This window comes from Lampris incognitus, chromosome 4, assembly GCF_029633865.1.
Source record: "Lampris incognitus isolate fLamInc1 chromosome 4, fLamInc1.hap2, whole genome shotgun sequence".
Taxonomy (NCBI): domain Eukaryota; kingdom Metazoa; phylum Chordata; class Actinopteri; order Lampriformes; family Lampridae; genus Lampris; species Lampris incognitus.
The window spans coordinates 59,506,964-59,533,969 of record NC_079214.1 but is presented as its reverse complement, the minus strand read 5'-3'; the positions used below and the strand labels follow the sequence as shown (position 1 = coordinate 59,533,969).

General features: G+C 45.4%; 1 protein-coding gene across 1 annotated transcript in view; it reads right to left on the bottom strand.

The window, feature by feature from the left end:
• Positions 1 to 15,392, bottom strand: part of LOC130111454 (chromodomain Y-like protein 2) — an 80,155-nt gene extending 64,763 nt beyond the window's left edge. The window contains exon 1 of the mRNA XM_056278652.1: positions 15,044 to 15,392. Within this exon, the coding sequence (XP_056134627.1) occupies positions 15,044 to 15,067 (24 nt within the window). The 5' untranslated portion in view covers positions 15,068 to 15,392. The remainder of the gene's footprint in view (positions 1 to 15,043) is intronic.
• Positions 15,393 to 27,006: the final 11,614 nt, after the last annotated feature.

Here is a 27,006-nt window from a genome sequence, read left to right as displayed (position 1 = left end):
ACCCTGGTACATAGAGATGCTGCCAGCGCAGCTCCATGACCAGGAAAACTCAAGATTTCTCAGTCAATATACCACGCACTGAGGAATTTACTGCTTCAACTGACTACATTTGCACTCAACAGTGATTGGACAGCCACATAAAAACCGGCGAAATTTCCCTTTATGCGTCACTGTCCAGCCATGTGATGTTGCTGGCCCATATCAAATGACTTTACCCCTGGTCAGTTATGGTCTCATGTGAGCAGATGTGTTTCCAAGCTTTGGAAGTCACTATACAAGATGATGACACACGCTGAATTACAACAGATATCTATTTTGCAGAGACTTAAGCCTAAGAACATCCAAACTGAGCAAAAACACAATGCAAGACAAAAGGACATTACAGGAACTAGTGCTTGTACTCAATACTGTTTTGCCTTTTACTAGCAGTATTTGTCATGTAAACTAATCTTACTCCAATATGTTAAAAGAGAAAATTAGACAAGTAGCATCACTGAAAGAAAATGAAACCTCCAAGTAGTTCTGAGACGTGAAGAAATAATACTACTACTGAAGCGGTAAAAGGCAACTTTTTGGATTTTCCTGCAGCGTCTTTTGCATATCCTCTACATAGCAAGATGCGTGAATTTATTTATCATTATTATTTATTTACAAGCTGCATTGCAAAAGACTATCTCGGAAGTAGAGGAACTGTGTTAAACTGTTAAAGGAACGAGTTAAAGTAAAATTGCTATTTCTGTATTTCCTGAGAGGTTTTGTTCCCACTGGCAGACAAAATGCAAAGCAAAAAAACAAGACTTCTAGGGAACTGATTTGGACGGCGACTGCGTCATTCTCCCATGGCCATCACACTATGCCACCAAATTTAATTTAATGATATGTTTTAAGTGTAAAAGTTACTTGGTGCTGCTTTAAAAACTTAATAAACCAAATACCTTACTCATTTATATTGGAGCATCTGCTTCACTGTAAATCCTATGAGATCAGTCCTGTGCGGCATATGAAGAAAAAAATAAAATGCATTCATGAGTCTCCAGCTTTGACATCGATATGCCATTCCACCCTGCATTATAGACTGGTGAGTAGGAAAGAGCAGAGAGTGCAGGTAGGTGTACAATAGTGTAGGAGATTAGACAAGAGTGTTCTTGGTGGTAGTGGTGGGGTGTGTGTGTGTGTGCGTGGGGGGATATAGATTCCAAAATTTGATGAGACGGAAATTGTGGAGTGGAGTGCTGGCACTACCAAGGCTTCATTTCAAGTGAATACCAATACTCTGACTGATGTCCTGAGATGGACGGCATTACAGCACTGCTAGGTTATAATACAGGTATTGATGAGAGTTTTAGCATAGTTAAAAGTGAAATAAAAGCTGAAATCCGCAACTTTTCTCCCTTAATGAGTCATAATTTTATCCATCAGGGTCATGGAGTCAGGTTACATAGTACTGAGTGGCAACTTTACCATGGTTGGAGACACTCTCGTCGTCCGGATGAGCTATGCTCATCTACACCCTGGGCAGCGAGGGACAGTGGATTTTTCGGACTCTCGGACCCGCTTCTACACACGCTGCATGTCACAGCTGTCTGAACATTTCACTGCCCCACAGAGCGTTATGCTCCAGCGCATCTTTTTCCACCAGCAACGGCAACAGACAGGTGAGTCAATCCATCATTATGTAGCTGACCTGAGGGGCCTGGCCAGCCTCTGCATGTTTGGGGCACTCGAGAGTGAACTGATAAGGGACCAGGTAGCTGAACACACTATTAACCCGAAACTCAGGGAGAAACATCTAATAATGTTCCCTGATGGTTTAACCCTGGCAAAGGCTGTGGAAATAGCATTCCAGCTTGAATCTGCAGCTGGTTTAGCATTGCACCCTTCCAGCCCCTCCCTCTCCCAGCCCATGCTACTGACGCAGACGGTGCGGCCATCCACGGGTCTCCGAGCCCTGGGTCCCCGGAGGACAGCCCTCAGGTGAATTTTGCTGGATGCCAGGGTGCAGCAGCATGCCGGACCAGTGGTAATTGCAGCTCCTCATCACACTCCATCCAAGCCCTGACCTGCCCTGCCAAGGGGCAGAGGTGTCAACGCTGTGACAAGCAGAACCATTTTGCCAGGGCCGGTCTGTCACTCTGCCCCTGCAGCCGCCAGTCCAGTGCAACATTCACGTGGTCCGCCAGCACCAACAACCATTCGTTTAGTGAGCTCCACCTCCCAGCCATTTAAGTGATGCACAGTGGAATTAGACGGGGTGTACCTGCCAGTACTGCTGGACTCACAGTCGCTCCTAAATGTTGCTACTGTCCGGCGGCTCTTTCCACTCCGGACACCCACTGCTGACACTGAGGATCTGTATGGCTATGGACACTCTAAAATTGGCATGGTGGGCAAAATCACCTTCTCTGTGCACTATGGGACCAAGCCCCTCCCATCGTTCACCTTCCAAGTGTCTCGCCATGGAACCAGCCTCATGGGCATGGACTTGTTTTGTGACCTGGGTTTCTCTCTCCTGGACAACAACGGGTCGGCCATCTTGACAGTTAGCTCGCCTTGGCAACAATGCTGGCCTTCTCTGTTCAACGGCTTTGGTTGCCTCACTGCCTTTAACCACCAGCCTCTCCTCAACCCTGAGGTGCATCATGTCATTCAGCCCCTGTGCCACCTACTCCTCGCCCTGCATGACGATGTAACTGCCGAACTGCAAGCGCTCTTGGAGGCAGGCATAACTGAGCAAATGGATGCATCCCCTTGGATTTCGAACTTAGTGGTGGCAAGGAAAAAGTCAGAAGGTCTGCGCCCGTGCATTGATCTCAGGTCAGTGAACAAGGCTGTGATCCTGGACAAGTATCCACTGCCCCCAGTGGAGGAACTGACTGTCAAATTCTATGGCTCCTGCGTGTTCTCCAAACTTGACCTTCGCCAGGGCTACCTGCAGGTCCCGCTGCACCCTAACAGCCGCAACCTTACAGTTTTTGTGTCCCATGCTGGGGTTTTTCGCTACACCCACATGCCTTTGGACCTCAGCTCCGCCCTCAGCTGCTTCCAGAAAATCATGACCACCATCCTCGCTGGCATTCCTGGAGTGGTCATTTACCTGGATGACATAGTACTACATGGTGCGACACTGGCCCTCCATAATGAATGCCTGACTAGGGTGCTCAATGTCCTCACCAGGTACAACCTCACACTAAACAGGGGTAGTGCATCGCGTTTGTGGGGTTTCGCCTGACCGCTGATGGCCTCAGCCCACTTCACTCTAATGTGGAGGCTGTGCAGCGTTTCCTTGAGCCGTCCTGCCCAGCCCAACTGACATCATTCCTGGGGATAACAACCTACTATCTGCGCTTCCTTCCCCAATACTACACAACCACTGCCCCACTACGAGAGCACCTGAAAAAGGACGCAACCTGGACCTGGACTCGTGCCTCTCTGCTACTGTTCGCCAACTCAAGGCGCAGCTCACCTCACCGCCTGTGCTTGCACAATTTGACCCGGCAAGCCCCACAATCCTGACCTGAGATGCTTCCAATACAGCGGTCGGAGATGTGCTGTCTCAACTTCAGCGAGGCACTGAACACCCGGTAGCATTTGCCTCTCGGTCCCTCACCTCAGCTGAGCAAAAGTACTTGTGGGGGAGCGGGAGGTGTTAGCCTATGTCTGGGCATGTGAATAATGGCACATGTACGTGTATGGATGGCAGTTTACACCGCGGATGGACCACCGGGCCCTTACAGCCCTGTTTGCTATGACTGGGTTGGAGCATCAACCACTAAGGATCCACCGCTGGTTGGAGAGGCTCCAGCAATACAACTTCACCACACTGTTTACTCCCGGCAGAGAGAAAATGGTGGCAGACCTGCTCTCTCGAGCCACCCCCAACCCCACACCGGACCCAGGCCCAGACAAAACAGAACCGGAGCTTATCCATATGCTCCACACCCCACTCAAGGCCATAGTCTCCAATCAGAACCTCCAGCTCGCATCAGCGCAGGACCCCACGCTCTCCCAGCTGTGCACTTTCATCCGGGAGGGGTGGCCCTTGAAAGTCCCAGAGGAGCTTGCACCTTACCTTCAAGTCAGGGATGCTCTGTCCTGCTGGAACGATGTCTGTGTGGCGTGGGGACTCTGCACAGTCATCCCCAGCACCCTGAGAGCGTGTGTCCTGTCTATGGCACACGAAGGTCTTCTAGGCATTGTGCAGCTCAGTCTCACGGCCGTTCATGAAGTAGTCACGACATTTAATCTACAGATTCGTGTACACAGACATGAATTTTCCAATTTTTTTCGTGACACTCAGCACGACATTCAAACTCGCTGAGGATCATGGGTAGGGTAATGTAGCCTTCCGCTATTGAAACCGACCAAAACAAGCTTGATTTCTCAGAATCGAAGGAGAAATAATGAAAACGGATGGGCGTAACTTTAGCCTGTCATATTGTTGAGGTATCAAGGACACTTTCGTGTTTTTGTGTTGAGAAATGTTAAAATGTCTTTAAAATCCACAGGTTGATATGCGACAGATCCTCTTCAGCCCTAACCCTAACCTATATGGTTTCTGCGCTCCCGAGTCCCGACTGTCAGGAAAAAAAGAAAAGTGGTGCAGACATGAAACAGCCTTCCAACTGAAATACAGTTGTATTTCGTGCTGGTCAGCACATTTTTTTTTAAATACGTGTTGCACAGCATGAATTCGTAGATTCATCATTCATGACTATGACACGAAAAGACGTGATAGTGGGTTGCACGGTGAAGGTGAAGCAACGCTGCAGGGGCTTAGTGTGGTGGCTGGGTATTGACAGAGATATAGAGACTATGGTAAAAGACTGCACGGCCTGCCCTGTCAGTGGGAAGACAGGCCCACCACCCCCGCCACCTCTGCAGCCTTTGCAGTGGCCACCCACACCTTGGAAACACATCCAGGTGGACATCTGTGGGGAGCTCCATGGTGTCCCACAGCATCAGTGCTTCCTTGTGGTAGCCTATGACCTCCATTCGAAGTGGCCATAGGTGGTTGCCACAGGGTCCATTACAGCTTGGGTGGTCACAGACTTTCCTGCCTCTCTGTTTCTTTGGTGGGGCATCTCTGAAACCATCACTACAGATAATTGCTCGCAGTTTATCTCAGATAAGTTTGCAACTTTGTGGAGGACCGAGGAATTAACCACATCCGCACAGCCTTCTACCACCTGGAGGCAAATGGGGGGCGGGGGTTGAGATGTTCAACCAGACACTGAAAAAACAATGTCAGAGCGCACCTGGCTGATGGTCTTCCCTTCTCGGCTGCACTGTTCGGCACCCTGCTGCACTACCGGACAATACCACACTCCACTACCGGCAGCTCCCCAGCCTTTTTGATGATGGGATGTGAGCTGCAGCTTCCCCTGGATCAGCTGTGGCTACCTGCAGTTGTTACACCAGCAACAGCACCCCAACAAAGCGACAAGGTCACGGATCGTCAGCATCGAATGAAACAGCAGTTTGACAGGAGACAGAGGGTTAGACCACCTCCTTTCGCTGTGCTGGACTGGGTCTGGGTTCGCTGACCCAGCCGGAACCACAAACTGCTCTCCTTTGGTCCACGCAGATGCAGGTCACCGATCAGCTGGGGCCAGCCACCGCCCGCCTGTCCAATGGATCATGGTGGCATGCAAACTGGCTTTGGAAAGTGGCACCCCCCCCATCACAGACCCAGGGACTGATGAGGACTTGGGTTACGGTTGGGGACCTCGATTTCCCTGCTGAACAGCTGCAGGCTCCAGCTGGGTGCCCACCTGAGCCAGCAGAACCCCTGGCTGAACCAGAAGCCCGTCTGGCCCCGAGTCTGGGTCAGGCCAAGTTACCTCAAAGACTATGTCACAAACTTTGACTTCCTCCATTAGTGTTCGGAGCATAGTCTGTCACATGGCAGAATAATCCACATGGCTATGCTGGTAACTGGTAGTCTACCAGATTACCTAGTTAGGTTTTGAGTTCGAGTGCAAGCACAACTGTGTTGTTTCTGTGGTTTCCTATGGGGGGAGAAATGTTGTGTATGAGCCAAACAAGTCGTGGCTATGGTTGTCGCAGAAGGTAGGGCAGTTTTTACAACAGTCTGCCGAAAAGAAGTTGTGATGTGCAGTACACAATAAAGGCGAAGTGTTCGAACTGAAGTTGCGGTCCGCAAGTTACTTAAACATAACACAACGGTGGTATTTTACAAGTGTGTGGACTATTTACAGGAGAGCTGAGAGCACAAGAACCAGGATGGCTGCTACACCTTGTCCAAGTAAATCAGTGGCAACAGGCCTATTTCTTTCTGCTTCCTAAATTTAACTAGACTGGAACATTGTTCCTCTAATATTGATTGCCTAGCAGAATTGTCAAGTCATCACTTTTCAAAATGGATAAAAATAGACAGTTGTGGATTACAGCTTAAAACATCTATGGCTGGAGCTGTTCTTGTTGAGGGAAAAAGGATGATGTGGCAAGTGGCTGGACAAAAGTTTGAATGAAAAAAGGTGGAATTTAAGTGAGATGCAAATAATGACTTCGAAAGAAATTTAACAATTTTCATAACCCTTCTATACAGGGAAATTGCTATTTAAATCATTTCCTCAATTTAAGTTGTTTAATTTAAGGATGTAACAGTTTTTGTTAAGCTGTCACTGTGTCACCTTGACTTTGAAATGGGCTTATTTGTGGCAGTATTGTTATTCAGCACCATAGTGGGGGGAAAAATTAAACATTTGATGGATGATCGGTAGGCTGGAGGCAATATCATTTGGAAAGCTTAATAATAACCAGCTTAATTACAAACGTCTCCTGACACCTCCTCATCCTCACTATCCAGGGCGCACAAAATACCTTTAAATCTAAGGTCTCCAACCAATTTGACACAGTTTTAATACTGAAAAACTGTGCCACAGAGCTTTCTGGACTCTCAAGCCTTCCAAATGCAACGGATCAGGAAGTCCTTATAAATAGCAGAGTCATTCTTACTTAAAATTTTTTTTTTAAATCAGATAGGCTTTTCAGTATGTTCACAATTTAACAATTACAACAGACAACAAGGGAATCCATCAGATCGTGAAAAAAATAGCTTTGTGGTCTCAGAAAAATAATAATTTAGAGGGCTCTCTCACTCTCTCTACACACACACACACATTATATATATATATATATATATATATATATATATATATATATATATATATATATATATATATATATATATATACACAAACACCAATTCCAATGAAGTTAGGACGTTGTGTAAAATGTGAATAAAAACAGAATACAATGATCTGCAAATCCTTTTCGACCTATATTCAATTGAATACACTACAAAGACAAGATATTTAATGTTCAAACTGATAAACTTTATTGTTTTTTTGCAAATATTCACTCATTTTGAATTTGATGCCTGCAACACATTCCAAAGAAGCTGGGACAAGGGCATGCTCACCACTGTGTTACACCACCTTTCCTTTTAACAACACTCAATAAGCGTTTGGGAACTGAGGACACTACTTGTTGAAGCTTTGTAGGTGGAATTCTTTCCCATTCTTGCTTAATGTACGACTTCAGTTGCTCAACAGTCCGGGGTCTCCGTTGTCGTATTTTGCGCTTCATGATGTGCCATACATTTTCAATGGGAGAGAGGTCTGGACTGCAGGCAGGCCAGTCTAGTACCCGCACTCTTTTACTATGAAGCCCCGCTGTTGTAACACGTGCAGAATGTGGCTTGGCATTGTCTTGCTGAAATAAGCAGGGGCGTCCCTGAAAAAGATGTCGCTTGGATGGCAGCACATGTTGCTCCAAAACCTGTATGTACCTTTCAGCATTAATGGTGCCTTCACAGATGTGCAAGTTACCCATGATGCCATGGGCACTAACACCCCCCATACCATCACAGACGCTGGCTTTGGACTTTGCGCTGATAACAATCTGGATGGTCCTTTACCTCTTTAGCCCAGAGGACACGACGTCCATGATTTCCAAAAGCAATTTGAAATGTGGACTCAAATGTCCGTCTCAGATGAGCTCGGGCCCAGAGAAGCCGGCGGCGTTTCTGGGTGTCGTTAATATATGGCTTTCGCTTTGCATGGTAGTTTTAACTTGCACTTGTAGATGTAGCGACGACCTGTGTTAACTGACGATGGTTTTCCCAAGTGTTCCTGAGCCCACATGGTAATATCCTTTACAGAATGATGCCGGTTTCTAATGCAGTGCCGCCTGAGGGGTCGAAGGTCACAGGCATTCAATGTTGGTTTTCGGCCTTGCCGCTTATGTGCAGAGATTTCTCCGGATTCTCTGAATCTTGTGATGATATTATGGACTGTAGATGACGAAATCCCTAAATTCCTTGCAATTGTACGTTGAGAAACGTTGTTCTTAAACTGTTGGACTATTTCCTCACGCAGTTGTTCACAAAGTGGTGAACCTCCCCCATCCTTGCTTGTGAACGACTGAGCCTTTTGGGGGATGCTCCTTTTATACCCAATCATGACACTCACCTGTTTCCAATTAACCTGTGGAATGTTCCAAACAGGTGTTTTTTGAGCATTCCTCAACTTTCCCAGTCTTTTGTTGCCCCTGTCCCAGCTTCTTTGGAACGTGTTGCAGGCATCAAATTCAAAATGAGTGAATATTTGCAAGAAAACAATAAAGGTCATCAGTTTGAACATTAAATATATTGTCTTTGTAGTGTATTCAATTGAATATAGGTCGAAAAGGATTTGCAAATCATTGTATTCTGTTTTTATTCACGTTTTACACAACATCCCAACTTCATTGGAATTGGGGTCTTTATATTTATATATATATATATATATATATATATATATATATATATATATATATATATATATATATATATATATATATATATCCATCCATCCATTATCTTAACCACTTATCCTGCTCTCAGGGTCGTGGGGATCCTGGAGCCTATTCCAGCAATCACTGGGCGGCAGGCGGGGAGACACCCTGGACAGGCTGTCAGGCCTCCACAAATGCGGCAAGGTGGCGAAATGGGTAGCGCGGTCGCCTCACAGCAAGGAGGTCCTGGGTTCAAGTGCCGGGGTAATCCAACCTCGGGGGTCATCCTCTGTGTGGAGTTTGCATGCTCTCTCCGAGTCTAGAGAGAGCCTTTAGGGTGGCAGCCCCCTACCCTTTAGAACCCTATTCCAGGAGAGATCTGCAACACTGCTTGTTTGGACAATTTTAAAAGACTACTGAAAACCTACCTTTTTACTAAAGTGGAAAAAGACTACAGACGCTATGGTCTGTAGTCTTTTGAGCTTTGTTTTAATGTGTTTTTTTTTCTTCTTATCTAGCGTAAAGCCTCCTCGGGTTATTTGAAAGGCGCTACACAAAACTGAGTTGTTGCTGTTGTTGTTGTGTCTGCATGGCTTTTTTTCCCGGTTGCTCCGGTTTCCTCCCTCATTCCAAAGACCTGTAGGTCAGGTGAACCGGCCGTACTAAACTGTCCCTAGGTGTGAATGTGTGCATGTGTGTCAGCCCTGTAATGGCCTGGCGGCCTGTCCAGGGTGCCTCCCTGTCTGCTGCACAATGACTGCTGGGATAGGCTCCAGCATCCACGCGACCCTGAGAGCAGGATAAGCGGTTTGGAGATATAGATATTAAGATATATTAATAGCTTGTTAACTATCTTATTGATATCTTGATGTTCCGCTCCTCGTTTGGTGAGCACTTTTATCAACGCCACTGATGGTTTCTGGAAAAAAACTATATGTATATATATATAATATTCAAATCTTACTTTATTCAGACATAGGTAGGTCCATACTAAAAACAACAACAAAAATACAACACAGGAAAACAACACACAAAAAATAGCTACAAACAGCAATTCACAAGTCCACAATGATTAAATAGACATTTGTTCCAGTGTTTCCACAAACAAGAGGAATACCTTGTGTCACTTTGTGTAGGCTCAGTACACACACACACACACACACACACACACACACACACACACACACACACACACACACAGGTAGGCCCCGGGTTACGAACGCCCGTAACGAACCGACCTCCGTAAAGCCAATTATTAAAAAAAAAAAAGGGGGAAAAAATCGAGTTACACACAACGGTTCGTACTAACGAACGGACGGACTACTTCGCACGGCGCCCAAAGCACTGCGCGTTTTAGGCGGTTCGTCGGCCCGAGGGAGAACAACGCCACGCCGTCGCCGCCATTTTAAATCGGATCGCAGGGGCGTTGTGTGCGTTGTGTTTTCGCTTGAATTTTTCGTGTGTTTACCCTCGTGATCGTGGCTTCAAAGGCGTAAATCTGATGCAAGTGATGGCGACGCACCGAAGAAAAGGAAAACGGTCACGGCTGAAACGAAGGTGGAGATAATAACGCGTTCAGAGAGAGGTGAAACGCTCTTGTTGCTTTCTCACTTACCGGGTGAGGTGGGAGGCGAGCCCCCGAGCGGGGGCTCTCGTTTCAAACGGCCGGCCTCCGCCGGTCGCGACCCGCTCCCGGGACCGTGGCAGGTGGTGAGTTTGAAATGTAAGAAATGTTTCTTTAAAGTTTTTTTTATACCTATACACGCAGTCTCTCTCTCTCTCAATAATAAATACTGTACCGTGGTTACATTTGTTATTATAACAGTGTGGAAGTTGGGAGAAAACAGACGAACAACTCCTGCCTTTGACCACCACCCGTCGTTTGTTTCTTTTCATTCACCACCCCGCCCAACCACGTGGCGCTACGTCACCATGGCCACTACTTGAGCCCTTAAAGTGAGCCCGTCAACTTCAACAACCTATGGTCAATTATGTCCATATGTCCACTACATTTGATTCACGTTATACAGTCCGTTATATTTATGATGTTTTAGGTCCAATATATACCATATACTCAGAAATCATCTAGATGTGAACTCTACGTAACTGTTCCAACTCATACAAATTCGACATAAGAACAGACTCAAAAACAGAACTCGTTTGTAACCTGGGGACTACCTGTGTGTGTGTGTGTGTGTGTGTGCGTGTGTGTGTGTGTGTGTACTGATGAGCCATGACATTATGACCACTTACGGGTGAACCGAATAATGTTGATCATCTCCAAACAGGGCACATGTCAAGGTCTGCGTAGATCAGATGGTAAGCCAACAATCAGTTCTCATATTCAACCTGTTGGATGCAGGATAAATGGGCAGAAGTAAAGACCTGAGCAACTCTGACAAGGGCCAAATTGTTATGGCCAGACGAGTATACTCGAGGTACTTGGTGTATCACAGCATTGCTGAAACGGAAAGGCTTGTTGTTTGCTCCCGGTCAGCAGTGATGAGTACATACTGACTGGTCCGAGGAGGGACAAACCACACCTCGGCGACAGGGTGTTGGGTGCCCAAGGCTCATCAATGTGTGAGGGCAACGAAGACTATCCCATCTACTCCGAACCAACAGAAGGTCTACTGTGACACAAGTCACAGAAATGTTTAATGATAGTTACGGGAGGAATATGTTACAACACACTGCATCACACCCTGCTGTGTAGCCTCAGACTGGTCAGAGTGCCCATGATGGCCCCTGTCCACCATTGAACATGGCTACAATAGGCACACAAGTGTCAGAACTGGACTTTGAAGCAGTGGAAGAAGGTCGCCTGGTCCAATGACTCCCATTTTCTTTTAGATCACGTGGATAGCCGTGTACATGTGCGCCGTTTACCTGGGAAAGCCAGTGGAGGGATTGGGATGATCTGGGCAATGTTCTGGTGGGAAACTCATTCGTGTGGACATCAGTTTGACAGGTGCCACCTACCTAAACATCGTTGCAGACTAGGTACACCCCTTCATGGCAATGGTATTCCCTGACGACAATGGCCCCTTTCAGCAGGATAATGCACCCTGCCACACTGCATACATTGTTTGAGAATGGTTTGAGGAACCTGATGAAGTGTTCAAAGTGTTGCCCTGGCCTCCAAATTCTCCAGATCTCAATCTGATTGAGCATCTGTGGAATGTGTTGGACCAACAAGTCCGATCCATGGCGGCTCTACCTCGTAACTTATGGGACTTGAAGACTGAAGATCTGCTGCCAACGTTTTGGTGCCAGATACCACAGGACACCTTCAGGGGTCTTGTAGAATCCATGTCTCGGCGGCTCAGCACCGTTTTGGTGACACACAGAGGACCAACAGCATAGCATATTAAGCACGTGGTCATAATGTTTTGGCTCATCAGTGTGTATATTATATACATAAAAATACACACTATGTACACTAGATACGGTGGCTATATATGCATGCATACATCCATGTATATATATATATATATATATATATATATATATATATAAAATTCTCTCTGCCTTTCCGGATGGCTGGGAAACTACTGTAGAAATAGTGAGGGTGACAGCTAGGAAGGTACTTGGTGTGTCATCTGGACAGAGGAAGGAAGAGAAGGCAACTTGGTGATGGAATGAGGAAGTACAGGGAAATATACAGAGGAAGAGGTTGGCAAAGAAGAAGTGGGATAGTCAGAGAAATGAAGAAAGTAGGCAAAAGTACATAGAGTTGCAGCGTAAAGCAAAGAGAGAGGTGGCACAAGCAAAGGAAAAGGCATGTGGTGAGTTGTATGAGAGGTTGGACACTAAGGAAGAGAAAAGGACTTGTACTGATTGGCCAGACAGAGGGGCCAAGCTGGAGAGGATGTGCAGCAGGTTAGGGTGATGAAGCATAGAGATGGAATGTGCTGACAAGTGAGGAGAGTGTGTTGAGAAGCTGGGAGGAGTACTTTGAGGGGCTGATGAATGAAGAAAATGAGAGCGAGAGAAGGTTGGATGATGTGGGGATAGTGAATCAGGAAGTGTGATGGATTAGCAAGGAGAAACTGAGGGCAGCTAGGAAGAAGATTAAAAGTGGAAAGGAGGTTCATCCAGATAACATACCTGTGGAGGCATGAAGGTGTTTAGGAGAGATGGCTGTGGAGTTTTTGACTAGATTGTTTAACACAATCTTGGAAAGTGAGAGGATGCCTGAGAAATGCAGAAGAAGCATACTGGTACTGATGTTCAATAATAAGGGTGTTGTGAAGAGCTGTAGTAACTACAGAGGTATGAAGTTGATCAGCCACAGCATGAATGTATGAGAAAGAGTAGTGGAAGCTAGGTTAAGAGGAGAGGTGATTATTAGCAAGAAGCAGTATGGTTTTATGCCACAAAAGAGCACTACAGATGCGATGTTTGTTTTGAGAATGTTGATTGAGAAGTGTAGAGAAGGTCAGAAGGAGTTGCATTGTCTTTGTGGATTTAGAGAAAGCATATGACAGGGTGCCGAGGGAGGAGGTATGGTATTTTATGAGGAAGTTGGGAGTGGCAGAGCAGTATGTAGGAGTGGTGCAGGATATGTATGAGGGCAGTGTGACAGTGGTGAGGTGTGTGGTAGGAATGACAGATGGGTTCAAGGTGAAGGTACGATTACATCAAGGATCTGTTCTGAGCCCTTTCTTGTTTGCAATGGTGATAGACAGGTCGACAGACAAGCTCAGGCAGGAGTCTCTGTATACTATGATGTTCATGGATGAAATTGTGATCTTTAGTGAGAGCAGGGAGCAGGTTGAGGAGAGCCTGGAAAGGTGGAGGTATGCACTGGAGAGAAGAGGATAAGAGATAACATCTAATGTTATCAAAAGCATGACTACACATCGTTCAAAGCATAGGTGTTAGCTTATGAGGTCAGTTACTATAAAGCACATCCACAGGAAATTATGGAAACTGTCAAAGAAGTGTCCATGAAAGAGTACCGATTTCCTCAATTTCACTTCACTTATTTACATAATTGACTGCTCTCTAATTCATATCTCGCTTCACTGGTAATGTAGTGTTTGCCATCACATTGAACACATACCGTTATTTACTGTAGTACCCCCCCACCACCACCCAGCTCTCAAACGGAAGAAATCAGTGATACTCCTTGCTCAAGAGTTATGGACGTTGAAGTGTGGTCCTTCTTTCAAAGTAGAAAGGTTTAAAGAGGGGCAGGCTAGATCTGTGAGGTTCATATGCCTTTCCTGGTTAGAATGAATTTGCTCTATGTTTTTGTCATTTTGATTTAATCCTGTTTTTATCAAACGAAGACTTGTTCTTTTTTCATTTTTTGGTTTTTTTTTCAAACGTATTTGTTCATCATGACGGCACCTTTCTGGGATGACATGTTTTTTTTTTCAGCAGCAACAACAACAACAAAAAGTCCAGCCGAGGCAGCCTGCCCAACCTTACCCCCCCCCCCACACACACACACACGTCATTGTGGTGAACATTAAAGTGATTGATTCTGTTAGCATTGTCAACAGCTACAGGAAGAGCAGCCTGGCCACCACGCAAACTCAAGTCAACAGACACGCTGTCACTTACCCACCCATCCCTCCACTTGGGCAACTTTTTTTTTAACACTCCAAATTGATAAACCAACACATGACAAATCCATCCCATATTTACATAATAATAATAATAATAATAATAATAATAATAATAAAAACTAAGACAGACTTAAAAACAGCCAAACCTCAAACCTGCCGATCAAAACAGAAACGAGCTGTCGTCGACCTGCTCCTGTCAACAGTGCGCGGGGAAAAGTCGCACGCCGCCCCGAGGGACGTGATGACTGGATATCCGCGCATCTCCACAAACCCCATCACGTCCGCCGCATGTCAGTCCGATCCGCTCCGCTGTCACTTTACCACCACTTTGACTGACTGACTGACTGACCGGCCGACTGACTGACTGACTGGAGTTTAGCCCCTCGTATCCGATCTAGACCTCTCGCCGCTCGCCGCCGACCTTCATTTTGAAAGTATGCCCGAAGCCACATAAAGTGCACCCCATAAATTACACCAACCCCGTCTTCCCAAAGAGAGGCTCGGGTTAGTTTTGCCTGTTTAAAAGGGCTTCAGGGACATCGCCCCCCCCCCTTCCCCTCCCCTCCCCTCCCCTCACCTCACATGTATACGCGACGACCCCCCCCCTCACTTCCTATTTCTATTATTCGCCGACATCTACGGAGTGTTACGGGATTTTATCCTACCTCGTAAAGGTCTCCCGAAGCCATTCTTGGGTGCGGACTCCGGCGGAGCGACGTTTCTTGCCCGCCTTGTTGTCTCGCGCTCGCTCTCGCTCGCTCGCTCTCGCTCGTTCTCTCCCTCGCTCGCTTTGTGTGTTTTTTTTTTTTGAAACTCGGACCTTTTTTTTTTTTTTTTTTTTTTTTTTTTACTCTCGGCTTTTCGGCGAAAGCCCCGGCGGACGTGAATTAGCGAGCAGCCGTGTTATCCGGAGGCAGCCGCAGTCGGTAGCAGCTCAGCAGACAGCGTCAATCGAGCACGGCGCTCTGCGATGCGTCGTTCCACACTTCGACAACAAGCGCCGGGGCGGTGCTGTTTACCCATGCAGCCCCGGCCGCGCGGAGCGGCCGGAGCTGTGCAGATAGTTCACTTCAGTTCAGTTCGGTTCAGTTTAACCTGGGCTAGTGCAGCGTCCCACAGATGAGGCGATAGCTGCCGTGTCACTGGACGCATCTCCCTCTCCAACAGTTGGTGTATGTAGATACCGACTCTGCACGTACCTCTGTCAGTCATACCGTATATTTTGCACTCATACTGTGCAATGTATGTTTAGCAAACTTTTTTCTCTGGGCAATCACTTTTTAAAAAAAAATGACAAACCATCGTGAGCCAATTCACAATAGGTCTCACCTATAAATCGTGAGAGGAGCGAATTAATAATAATAATAAGAAGAAGGAGAAGAAGAAGAAGAAGAAGAAGAAATTAAACTTATATATCGCTTTTATAACACTCAATGTGCATAAATGAACCTTCCTAACCATTTGCACTGCCATTTTCGCATCACCTTGAATAGGTAAACCAGCCATTTGGAAGAGATATGTTTGATAGTATTTTTTTTTAATTATTGAAACGCTGCATATACAAACAGCTTGGCTTTGAGATCTTCACAGTACACAAAAGGGGACAGGTGCATAAAAAGTGCAATAGAATAAAATCACAGATAAGAGATTGAAATGGTATTACATTAAAAAAAAAAAAAACCTTAAAGAGCTAGGCTTGTTTTGTAAGCCATACTCTTCTATTATACTGGAAAGTATCATTGTGTTCTTATTTTTCATGAATTTCAGGGTTTTTATGTAAGAAGGAGGCTCATGATGAAACACACAAAACTTAGGTTTGACTTTCATACACTCTGACTTGTGTATATAAATTGTCCAAGGTACGCTGATGCTGTGCCTTCGAAGATGTCCAGAGTCGTTGGCGGATGACATCTTGGGGAGGGTGATCTGGGGCCAGTGTGATGGGGAATCGTCATGATCATTGTTTCCTAAACGTTTTTTTCTGGGGACCCACTTTTTAAAAATGACAAACCATCATGACCCAAATCACAATAGGCCTTATCTATAAAACATGAGAATAGCGAATTCGTGCATAAGTTATCGTTCCAGACCATTTTTCCTGCCATTGCCACATCTAATATCATCTGGAACATGTTAAATACTTCATAAACGAGACCAAATAAATGCATCTAGGCAGCGATAACAGGCTATTTCATTGTTTTTATTTTCTCTCATCAGTAAAACAATATACACATGCTTTATAAACGGGAAAAAATAAGTGTATTGAGGTGGAGTTAACAGGCTCTTATTTTGTTTTGTTTTTTTCCCATCTCATCAGTAAAACAAACAGAATATACGCTAGCCTTTCATATTTGATTCAATGTTGTAAGTACAATATCAGAACAATATGAACATTCAGTACTATCAAAAACATGCTTCTTGTTGAAAGTTTTTTTTTTAAATGCTCATACCTATTATCAGAACAAGTAGGCTTGTGTATATGTGCAGCTATTGTTATCAAACTGTCAACAATCAGTTCGTTAACCACATCAGCTCTGTTCCACCGTAAATCTCATTAGGCCCATTATGGGCTATTTACTTATCTGACTGTTACCTTTTCAGGCCTACTCCAAATATCCAGTTGTGCATATTAATTTTACTTACACCTTGCTAATGTGATAGGTGGGCCTGCTTGCTTTTTAGTATTGCATTCCAGTCCAGTGTACAAGAGGAGAACGCAGCACAGCGTTCAGTGTATTTCTGGCAGAAACCACGAGTGTGGTAGATATACAAATGAGCTTCCTTACGTCGCACAAAGGTGTACTGCAGATACGAATCTTAAATAAAAGACTATGGAAGAAATTCTGCAAATTTATTTGGCGATCGAAATAAAATCTCCAGGAATGACTGATTGACACTATACACATACTTATATGCAGTTCTGCCACTGTACACATACATTTGTACTTGTCCAGCTATATTTATACTGTACATATATTTAAACTGTATAGATGTATACTGTACATATATCTACCTCTCTTCTGGGCAGAGACCTCAGATGTTGTTCCTGGAATCTACTGGAGCCACTCTCCCAGTTTGGGGGTCACAGCCCCTAGTGCTCCTATTACCACTGGGACTACAGTGGATTTGACCTTCCATATCCAATCTAGTACTTCCCTCAGCCCACACACATGCACACACACGCACTCACACACACACACACACACACACACACACACACACACACACACACACACACACACTTTTTCGGGTGATGTGTGTCTTCCTCAAGCTTGGGTCCTCGACCAGAGCCTGGGAGTTTGAGGGTTCTGCGCAGTATCTTAGCTGTTCCTAGGACCGCACTCTTTTGGACAGAGACCTCAAATGTTGTTCCTGGAACTGAGAATGTCGGCTTTCCATGCTGGAGATTGGGGCTTCACACCCCAGTTGGGACAAGTATCCAGTAAGAGTCCGTGGCTTAGACTGCTAATGCTATACAAGTCAGCTACTTCGGATATGAGTGAGAGTAACATGAATAGAGTCATACCGGCGCGGACATCAACAAAGTCCATGTCAGGTGTTGGGGAACCAGGGACACCCGATGAGAAATTGACTACTGGAACAAGACACTCATGGAGAAGGCCTGAGAACCTGGAATTGATGGAATTAAAAAAAATATCTTCCTGTTCCCCCTTTTCAGGTGTTGTGTGTCTTCCTTAAGCTCGAGTTCTACCATAGGCCTGGGAGTTTGAGGGTTATGCTCAGTATCTTAGCTGTCTCTAGGACTGCACTCTTGGACAGAGACCTCAGATGTTGTTCCTGGAATCTGCTGGAGCCACTTTCCCAGTTTGGGGGTCTCAGCCCCTAGTGCTCCTATTACCACTGGGACTACTGTAGATTTCAACTTCCACATCTGATCTAGTTCTTCCCTCAGCCCTTGGTATTTCTCTAGCTTCTCATGCTCTTTCTTCCTGATGTTGCCATCACTCGGGATTGCTACATATATACTGCTCAAAAAAATAAAGGGAACACCTAAAAACACAATATAGACCTCGATGAAGGAAATATTTCAGCTGAAAATCTTTATTAGACAGAGGAATGTGTTTAGAGCAAAATAACCTAGGAATGATCAATGGAAATCAAAATCATTAGCCCATTAAGGTCTGGATTCAGAATTATACTCAAAATCAAAGTGGAAAATGAGAACATAGGCTGATCCAACTTCTGTGGAAATTCTTCAAGACGATTCAAAATGAGGCTCAGTAGTGTGTGTGGCCTCCACGTGCCTGTATGCACTCCCTACAACGTCTGGGCATGCTCCTGATGAGACGACGGATGGTCTCCTGAGGGATCTCCTCCCAGACCTGGATCAGGGCATCGGTCAACTCCTGGACAGTCTGTGGTGCGACATCACATTGGCGGATGGTACGAGACATGATGTCCCAGAGGTGCTCGATTGGATTCAGGTCTGGGGAACGTGCAGGCCAGTCCATAGCATCAATGCCCTCGACATACAGGAACTGCTGACACACTCTGGCCACATGAGGACGAGCATTGTCATGCATGAGCAGGAACCCAGGGCCCACTGCACCAGCATATGGTCTGACAATGGGTCTGAGGATCTCATCCCGGTACCTAATGGCAGTCATGGTACCTCTGGCTAGCACGTAGAGGTCTGTGCGGCCCTCCAAGGATATGCCTCCCCAGACCATCACTGACCCACCGCCAAACCGGTCATGCTGGAGGATGTTGCAGGCAGCAGAACGTTCTCCACAGCGTCTCCAGACTCTCTCACGTCTGTCACATGTGTTCAGTGTGAACCTGCTCTCATCTGTGAAGAGCACAGGGCGCCAATGGCAAATCTGCCAACCAAGATGTTCTCTGGCAAAGGTCAATCGGGCTGCACGGTGTTGGGCTGTGAGCACAGGCCCCAATTGTGGACGTCGGGCCCTCATACCATCCTCATGCATTCTGTTTCTCACTGTTTGAGCAGAAACCTGCACATTAGTGGCCTGTTGAAGGTCGTTTTGTAGGGCTCCGGCAGTGCTCCTCCTGTTCTTCCTTGCACAAAGGACCAGATAGCGGTCCTGCTGCGGGGTTGTTGTCCTCCTGCGGCCCCCTCCACGTCTCCTGGTGTACTGGCCTGTCTCCTGGTACCTCCTCCATGCTCTGGACACTGTGCTGGGAGACACATCAAATCTTCTTGCCACAGCACGCATTGATGTGCCATCCTGGATGAGCTGCACTACCTGAGCAACTTCTGTAGGTTGCAGATACCGCCTCATGCCACCTCTAGTGGTGAGGGCACTAGCAAAATGAAAAACTAACCAAAGATCGGCCAGAAAAGATGAGGACAGGCAAATGGTCTGTGGCCACCACCTGCAAATCCATTCCTTTTATAGGGGTTGTCTTGCAAATTGTCTAATTTCCACCAGGTGGAAATTAGACAATTTACCAACAGGTGAAATTGAGTCACAAATCAGTGTTGCTTCCTAATTGGACAGGTTGATATCTCAAAAGTGTGATTGACTTGGAGCTACATTGCATTGCTTATGTGTTCCCTTTATTTTTTTGAGCAGTGTAGATCACTACTGCTGTCTTCTGTTGCCAGCACCTGCTTGTCAGTCTGGAACTTGAAGTCTCCCATTTGGTCTTGAGGACTTCCAGTCTGTATTCAGTACAGATATTCCTGTACACTATCCCAGCCACTTGGTTATGCCTTTCAGTGTATGCTTTCCCAGCTAGCATTTTACACCCTGTTACTAAGTGCTGGACTGTCTCAGGGGCATCTTTGGACAGACTACATCTCGGGTTTTGTCTGGTGTGGTGGACCCCTGCCTCAGTCGATCTGGTCCTGAGTGCCTGTTCTTGTGCTGCTATGATCAGAGCCTCTGTGCTGTCCTTTAGTCCAGCCTTTTTTAGCCACTGGTAGGATTTCGTGATATCAGCTACATCTTCTATCTGTTGATGGTACATCCCCAAGAATTTCATTGTATTCCACACATGACAATAAAGTTGAAGTTGAACTAGAACTATTTTGCCCTTTGTGCTGAAAGGGTTAAGAGAGAGAGACACAAGCATTAACTTTGTTACATTTACATCATATTTACATTGTTACATTTACTGCCACCCCAGATAAGGTGGGTGTTAAAAAACCTTGTTGTTGTTCCTAGGTAAATAAGCACATTGGAAATATCGAATATGACTGTTCATCCACTGGCATAATTAGTTTAATAGAGTAATTACAGTTTTAGGAAGTGTTGTGGAGTATCCAAAATCAGGAAGCACCAACCATTGAGAGAAACAATTCCACCAGAAACAATTAATTTAGGCTGTAAGACTGTGCAGAGGGTGTGTTGTGTATGCAGTGTATGTAAGAGCTTTCGCCCTTTATTCCTACTAGATCAGAGTTGCAGGGCAAAGTGTTTTACCATCCTGTCTTTGTATGGACTGTAAAGGATGTTTGTTGGGTGCGCTCTGGTGGGGTTGTGGAGAGGGAGGCTATTTGCATTTTTATCTGCATTAGAATCAAGAGAAAGAAGAAAATAAAGCCACTTTATTTTTGTCATTGTACAGTTGTTTGATTACAACAAAATTTGTGTTCTGCATTTAATCCATCCTATTGTATAGGAGCAGTGGGCAGCTACAGCACCCAGGGACCAACTCTCGTTCTTCTTTCCATTGAGTTGGTCAGGGACACAGACAGGAGTATTAACCTGAACATCCAGCCATCCATCCGTTATCCAAGCCGCTTATCCTACTCAGGGTCGCGGACCCTTGCTAGGTTAACCCTAACATGCATGTCCTCCTTTTTTTTCCTTTTTTTTTTTGATGGTGGGAGGAAACCAGAGAGACTAGAGGAAATCCACGCAGACACAAGGGAAGCATGCCAACATGCAAGAGATGAGCGATGTGCTGAGCTGAAGTAACTACAGAGGTATAAAGTTGGATCAGCCTCAGCATGGAGATATGGGAAAGAGTAGTGGAAGCTAGGTTAAGAGGAGAGGTGATTATTAGCAAGCAGCAGTATGGTTTCATGTCACAAAAGAGCACTACAGGTGTGATGTTTGCTTTGAGTGTTGATGGAGAAGTATAGAGAAGGTCAGAAGGAGTTACATTGTGTCTTAATGGATTTAGAGAAAGCATATGACAGGGTGCTGAGAGGGGTGTGGTATTGTATGAGGAAGTTGGGAGTGGCAGAGAGCTATGTAAGAGTGGTGTAGGATGTTATGAGGGCAGTGTGACAGTGGTGAGGTGTGCGGTTGGAATGACAGATGGGTTTAAGGTGGAGACGATTACATCAAGGATCAGTTCTGAGCCCTTTCTTGTTTGCTATGGTGATAGACAGGTTGACAGACGAGGTCAGGCAGGAGTTCCCGTGTACTATGACGTTCACAGATGACATTGTGATCTGTCGCAAGAACAGGGAACAGGTTGAGGAGAGCCTGGATAGGTGGAGGTATGCACTGGAGAGAAGAGGAATGAAAGTCAGTAGGCGCAAGATGGCATACCTATGCGTGAATGAGAGGAAGGACAGCGGAATGGTGAGGATGCAAGGAGTAGAAGTGACGAAGGTGTATGAGTTTAAATACTTGGGGTCAGCTGTTCAAAGTAACAGGGAGTGCGGAAGAGAGGTGAAAAAGAGAGTGCAGGCAGGGTGGAGTGGGGGGAGAAGAGTGTCATTAGTGATTTGCAACAGAAGGGTACCAGCAAGAGTTAAAGGGAGGGTTTACAAGATGGTTGTGAGACCAGCTATGTTGTATGGTTTGGAGACAGTGGCACTGACGAAAAGACAGGAGGTGGAGCTGGAGGTGGCAGAGTTGAAGATGCTAAGATTTTCAATGGGAGTGACGAAGAAGGACAGGATTAGGAATGAGCATATTAGAGGGACAGCTCAGATTGGACGGTTTGGAGACAAAGCAAGAGAGGCAAGATTGAGATGGCTTGGACATGTGTGTGTTATGGCTCGCCCATCCCGCGCCTGCAGCCAATCGGCTCGTCAGGGCTGGGCTTAAGTTTGCTGGTCTCCCAGAGCTCATTGCCAGTTCGTGCTGTAACCTCCTCGTTGAAGTGGTTACTCTTCCCTCCCTGTGTATTCTCTCCGAGTTTATCTCAGCCTGTGGATTTGCTATTTTCTCTGTGGAGTTTTTCCCTGTGGAATCATCCTGCCGCATCCCCAATTTGGATTACCCGTGAGTTTTCTTGTACCTTCTCTGTTTGTTGGGGACTACCCGCAAAGTGGATTACCCGTGAGTTTTCTTGTACCTTCTCTGTTTGTTGGGGACTACCCGCAAAGTGGATTACTGGGCTCTTTTCGTTGCCGTGCATGTTTTCTCGTTGGACCTTAAAGGGACATTTCGGTTCATTTTGGGCTTCCGGTTTCCTAAGTTGCTCCTTGTCCTTCCGTGTTGACCTCTGTATGAACTATTAATAAAGTACGCTGGCGAGCTCTATCTCTGCCTGGTGTCGTGCGCTTGGGGTCTTCCACAAACCCTAACAGTGTGGAGGAGAGATGCTGGGTATATTGGGAGAAGGATGCTGAATATGGAGCTGCCAGGGAAGAGGAGAAGAGGAAGGCCAAAGAGGAGGTTTATGGATGTGGTGAGGGAGGACATGCAGATGGCGTGACAGCGGAAGATGCAGAGGACAGGAAGAGATGGAAACGGATGATCTGCTGTGGTGACCCCTAATGGGAGCAGCCAAATATAGTAGTAGTAGTAGTTGATGTAGGTGCAAATGATACATTTGCACATTCATCAGTGTTCAGCCGATGCTACACCTTGGGCCAAGGTGTAGCATGATTCATTCAGCCTGCTACTCCATGTACCAGTGGTGGGATCTAATAACTCAAAGGAAGACGATGGACTTGAAATAAGGACAGGGAATTTTTCTCTATACCTGCCGACTACAGTTTACTATTGCGTAATGTGAGAACCCTCAGGACAAGAATTGTTTCAATAGTCATTTATAGATATTCAATATGAATCACAGTAATTGGCAATAATTGCAAACCCCTGTGACTTAATGAAGTTTACAAAAGTAAGCACAGTAATATTGTCTTGGCATCATAACATTTTACTTTACATTGCCTTTATATATATATATATATATATATATATATATATATATATATATATATATATATATATATATATATATATATATATAATGTGTGTGTATGCGTTACGAAAAATCCTTTGTCTAATCACTTTGACAATACCAGCTTCGCTTGGACAATAAATTTATAAATTATAGGCATCTGGAATTAAAACGATACTGTACTGAGATTGTCCAGAGCTGACAGTATGGCTGGTCAGTGTTATTATTTTCTTACCTGGCAGTTGTACCAATTATCCAAGTTATAATCCAACAAATGATGTTAACTAAGAACGAAGACATAGTCCAGGTCATCACTGTCTATTAACTGACTATGTACAATGATACTCCTAAAGTACTTTTTCATTTTACCAACACGTTGCAAAGTTGGAATTCATATGTGTGGTTTGCAGACATGGACTAGTCAGTTCCTCTTCTTCTTTGTCTCTTTGAATGATAAAGCTCAATTTTACATTTTCATCTACTGAGTACAGGAAATGAGTTTCCTCCGTAGGGTGTCTGGGCTCAGCCTTAGAGATAGGGTGAGGAGCTCAGACATCCGGAGGGAGCTCGGGGTAGAGCCGCTGCTCCTTCACATCGAAAGGAGCCAGTTGAGGTGGTTTGGGCATCTGATTAGGATGCCTCCTGGGCACCTTCCCTTGGAGGTTTTCTGGGCACGTCCAATTGGGAGGAGACCCTGGGGTAGACCCAGAACTTGCTGGAGGGACTACATGTCCAATTTGGCCTGGGAACGTCTTGGGATCCCCCAGGAAGAGCCGGAGGGTGTTGCTGGGGAGAGGGATGTCTGGAGTGCCCTACTTGGCTTGCTGCCACGGTGACCCGACCCCAGAGAAGTGGCTGATGATGAGATGAGATGAGATGAGATGAGCTCTACAGAAAGTTTCCTCAGGTTTCTTCTTCATGACTAAGCAGCTCACAGGTTAAATGTCACAAAGATACACTGGCTTAATGTATATTGATTATCATAATGGCCAAGGGTTGAAAACCTGGATTTTATTCTCAACCAAAATTCTAATTTTTAGATAAAATGTAGGCAAAACGCATTGTGTGTCCTATGAACTGTCACAGATATTTTCATATTAGGAGTTTGCATCGTTCTGCTGTGAGCCTGCTGACTGAGTGCAATTCCAGAAGCTTTTTCTTTCTTTCTACAGTCATTTCAAATGAGGAGAAATACCTCAGTGAAGGTGTTTCTCAGTTATTTCCAGTCTTTCCACAATGACAACTGTGGTCTTGAAAACCTTCTGACAACTTTAGTTTTGAAAACGTTGCTAGTGTGGTAAAGTAAATTGTACTCCTTAGGATAAACGCAACTGCCAAAAAAGACAAATGTAGAGATTTTGCATTTTGGGTCCAGGGCAATGGCGGACTGGCCATCTGGAGCACTGGGAGATTTCCCGGTGGTTTGTATGGGTGGTGGTGTATCGCTTAGGGGGGTTGGTGGGCCTGTCTGAGTCAAAAAGTCCAGGGCCATTTTTCATTCCAAGTCTGCTCCTGGTCCAAAGCCACACATGTTGAGGGAAAAAAATGCCTGTTTGAAGAGTAGATGACACTGTCAGTGGAGCTAGAAATGACAGTAATTGTAAATATGCCATCATGGACACATTTATATTATATCTCTATAGCTGGACACTACAGTTAACCATTATATAATGTGAGACCCTTTAGAACAAGATTTATTTCTATAGTCATTTGTAAATATTTAATATTTAAACATTCATGAGTCACAGTGTTTGGCAATAACTGTAAACCCCAGTGACTTAATTAAGCTTACAAAAGTAACCATGCTAATATTTATCTTTACAGTATGGCATTTTATCCTTCGCCGCCTTCGTGTGCGTGTGTGTGCGTGTGTGGCTAACCACAGCCTTCAAACTTGACGCCCAACAACTGCCAACGACCTGTTATACTTAATAGTAAACAGGGCTTCCTGGTCTGTTGCTCACACTATTTAGCTACAATCTGAGTCAGTTTCAACTCCCGATATATTTAGCGCTCATCGTGAACCCTTTACTAAAGTAAAGAATCCTTTACTAAAGAGAACGCTGGGGTTTCCTCCGTCATTTTGCTGAGGGAATGAGGGAAATGAAGCATCACATGTCATGAAGTCACTCCATGAGTAAGGGTAATGCAATCATGCAGTGTCATCATGTGTTTATTTCGTGCCGTCCCTCTATGTTGAATTATACACAATCACCACCCTTGCGCCGTGTAGCGAATTATACATCTCAAAGAGTAGGTACAAAGGAAGGGTGAGGAAATTGGTGTACGTGAAGTGCAGCAATTTTCTGAATAGTCTGTCTCAACAGTGGAGTAGTAGACTGTGTGCGTGTGTGTGAGTAGTGGGGGGTGTGGGTGTGCGGGCAGGGGTATAGAAACGCATTTCCAGAAAGTGTTTCAAGTTTGACATTCATGTAGTGGATACGTTGCCTTTTGTCACACTGTTTCCGACGCACACACGTTAGCCTTTGGCAGTTAAATTACTGTCGCACGTTGAATGTTTACTACACATGTCACTACAGGGCATGTTGCTATCACGTGTTGTCTTAGTCTTTACATTCTACAGCAACTGCAAACACTTCAGGGAAAACGTTCAAAAGTCAAGTATTAAAATGGTTATTTATTACATATCCAGTCTACAGGAAGACGAACAATACAAACTAATAATCAACTGCAGGGAATCTGAGTTTGAAACCTTGAATTTATAAATCTATTTGTTGATCTACGTATCTATTGATTTATCTCTTTAGCATTGATCTACGTATCTCTCCCTCTCTTTCACTCTCTCAGTAGCTAATAAGCATTATTTAAGAATATTTCATGTTTTTGCTTGGCTGTCATAACACCTGGCCAGAAGGTGACAACCTCAGTTGATTTCGAGGCTTACGCTAAGGCATGTTGTTCAGTCAGAAATACATAACAACTGTGAAGAAAAACATTACGGGCACAACTGACATGAGTCTTGTATTTACACAATACTTGGCGGCACGGTGGCGCAGTGGTTAGCACGGTCACCTCACAGCAAGAAGGTCCTGGGTTCGAGCCTCGGGGTAGCCCAATCTTGGGGGTCGTCCTCTGTGTGGAGTTTGCATGTTCTCCTTGTGTCTGTGTGGGTTTCCTCCGGGTGCTCCGGTTTCCTCCCACAGTCCAAGGACATGTAGGTCGGGTGAATCGGCCATACTAAATTGTCCCTAGGTATGTGTGGGCCCCGTGTGATGGCCTGACGGCTTGTCCAGAGTGTCTCCCCGCCTGCCTGGGGACTGCTGGGATAGGCTCCAGCGACCCTGAAAGCAGGATAAGTGGTTTGGATAACGGATGGATGGATGGATTGCAGACGGAGCTGTAGATCCAGTCTTTTGTCCCCTGGCCCTGAAACGGTGGAATGAATACCTGTCTTCTACCATAGCTGCAGTCCTGCTCAACCTCATTCAAGAAAGGCCTAAAAACTTTACGTTTCCAGGCTTGGCTGTTATACTGATTTGTGGCATTGTCAAAAACTAATTTCTACTTTGAATCCCCTATTACTATGAGT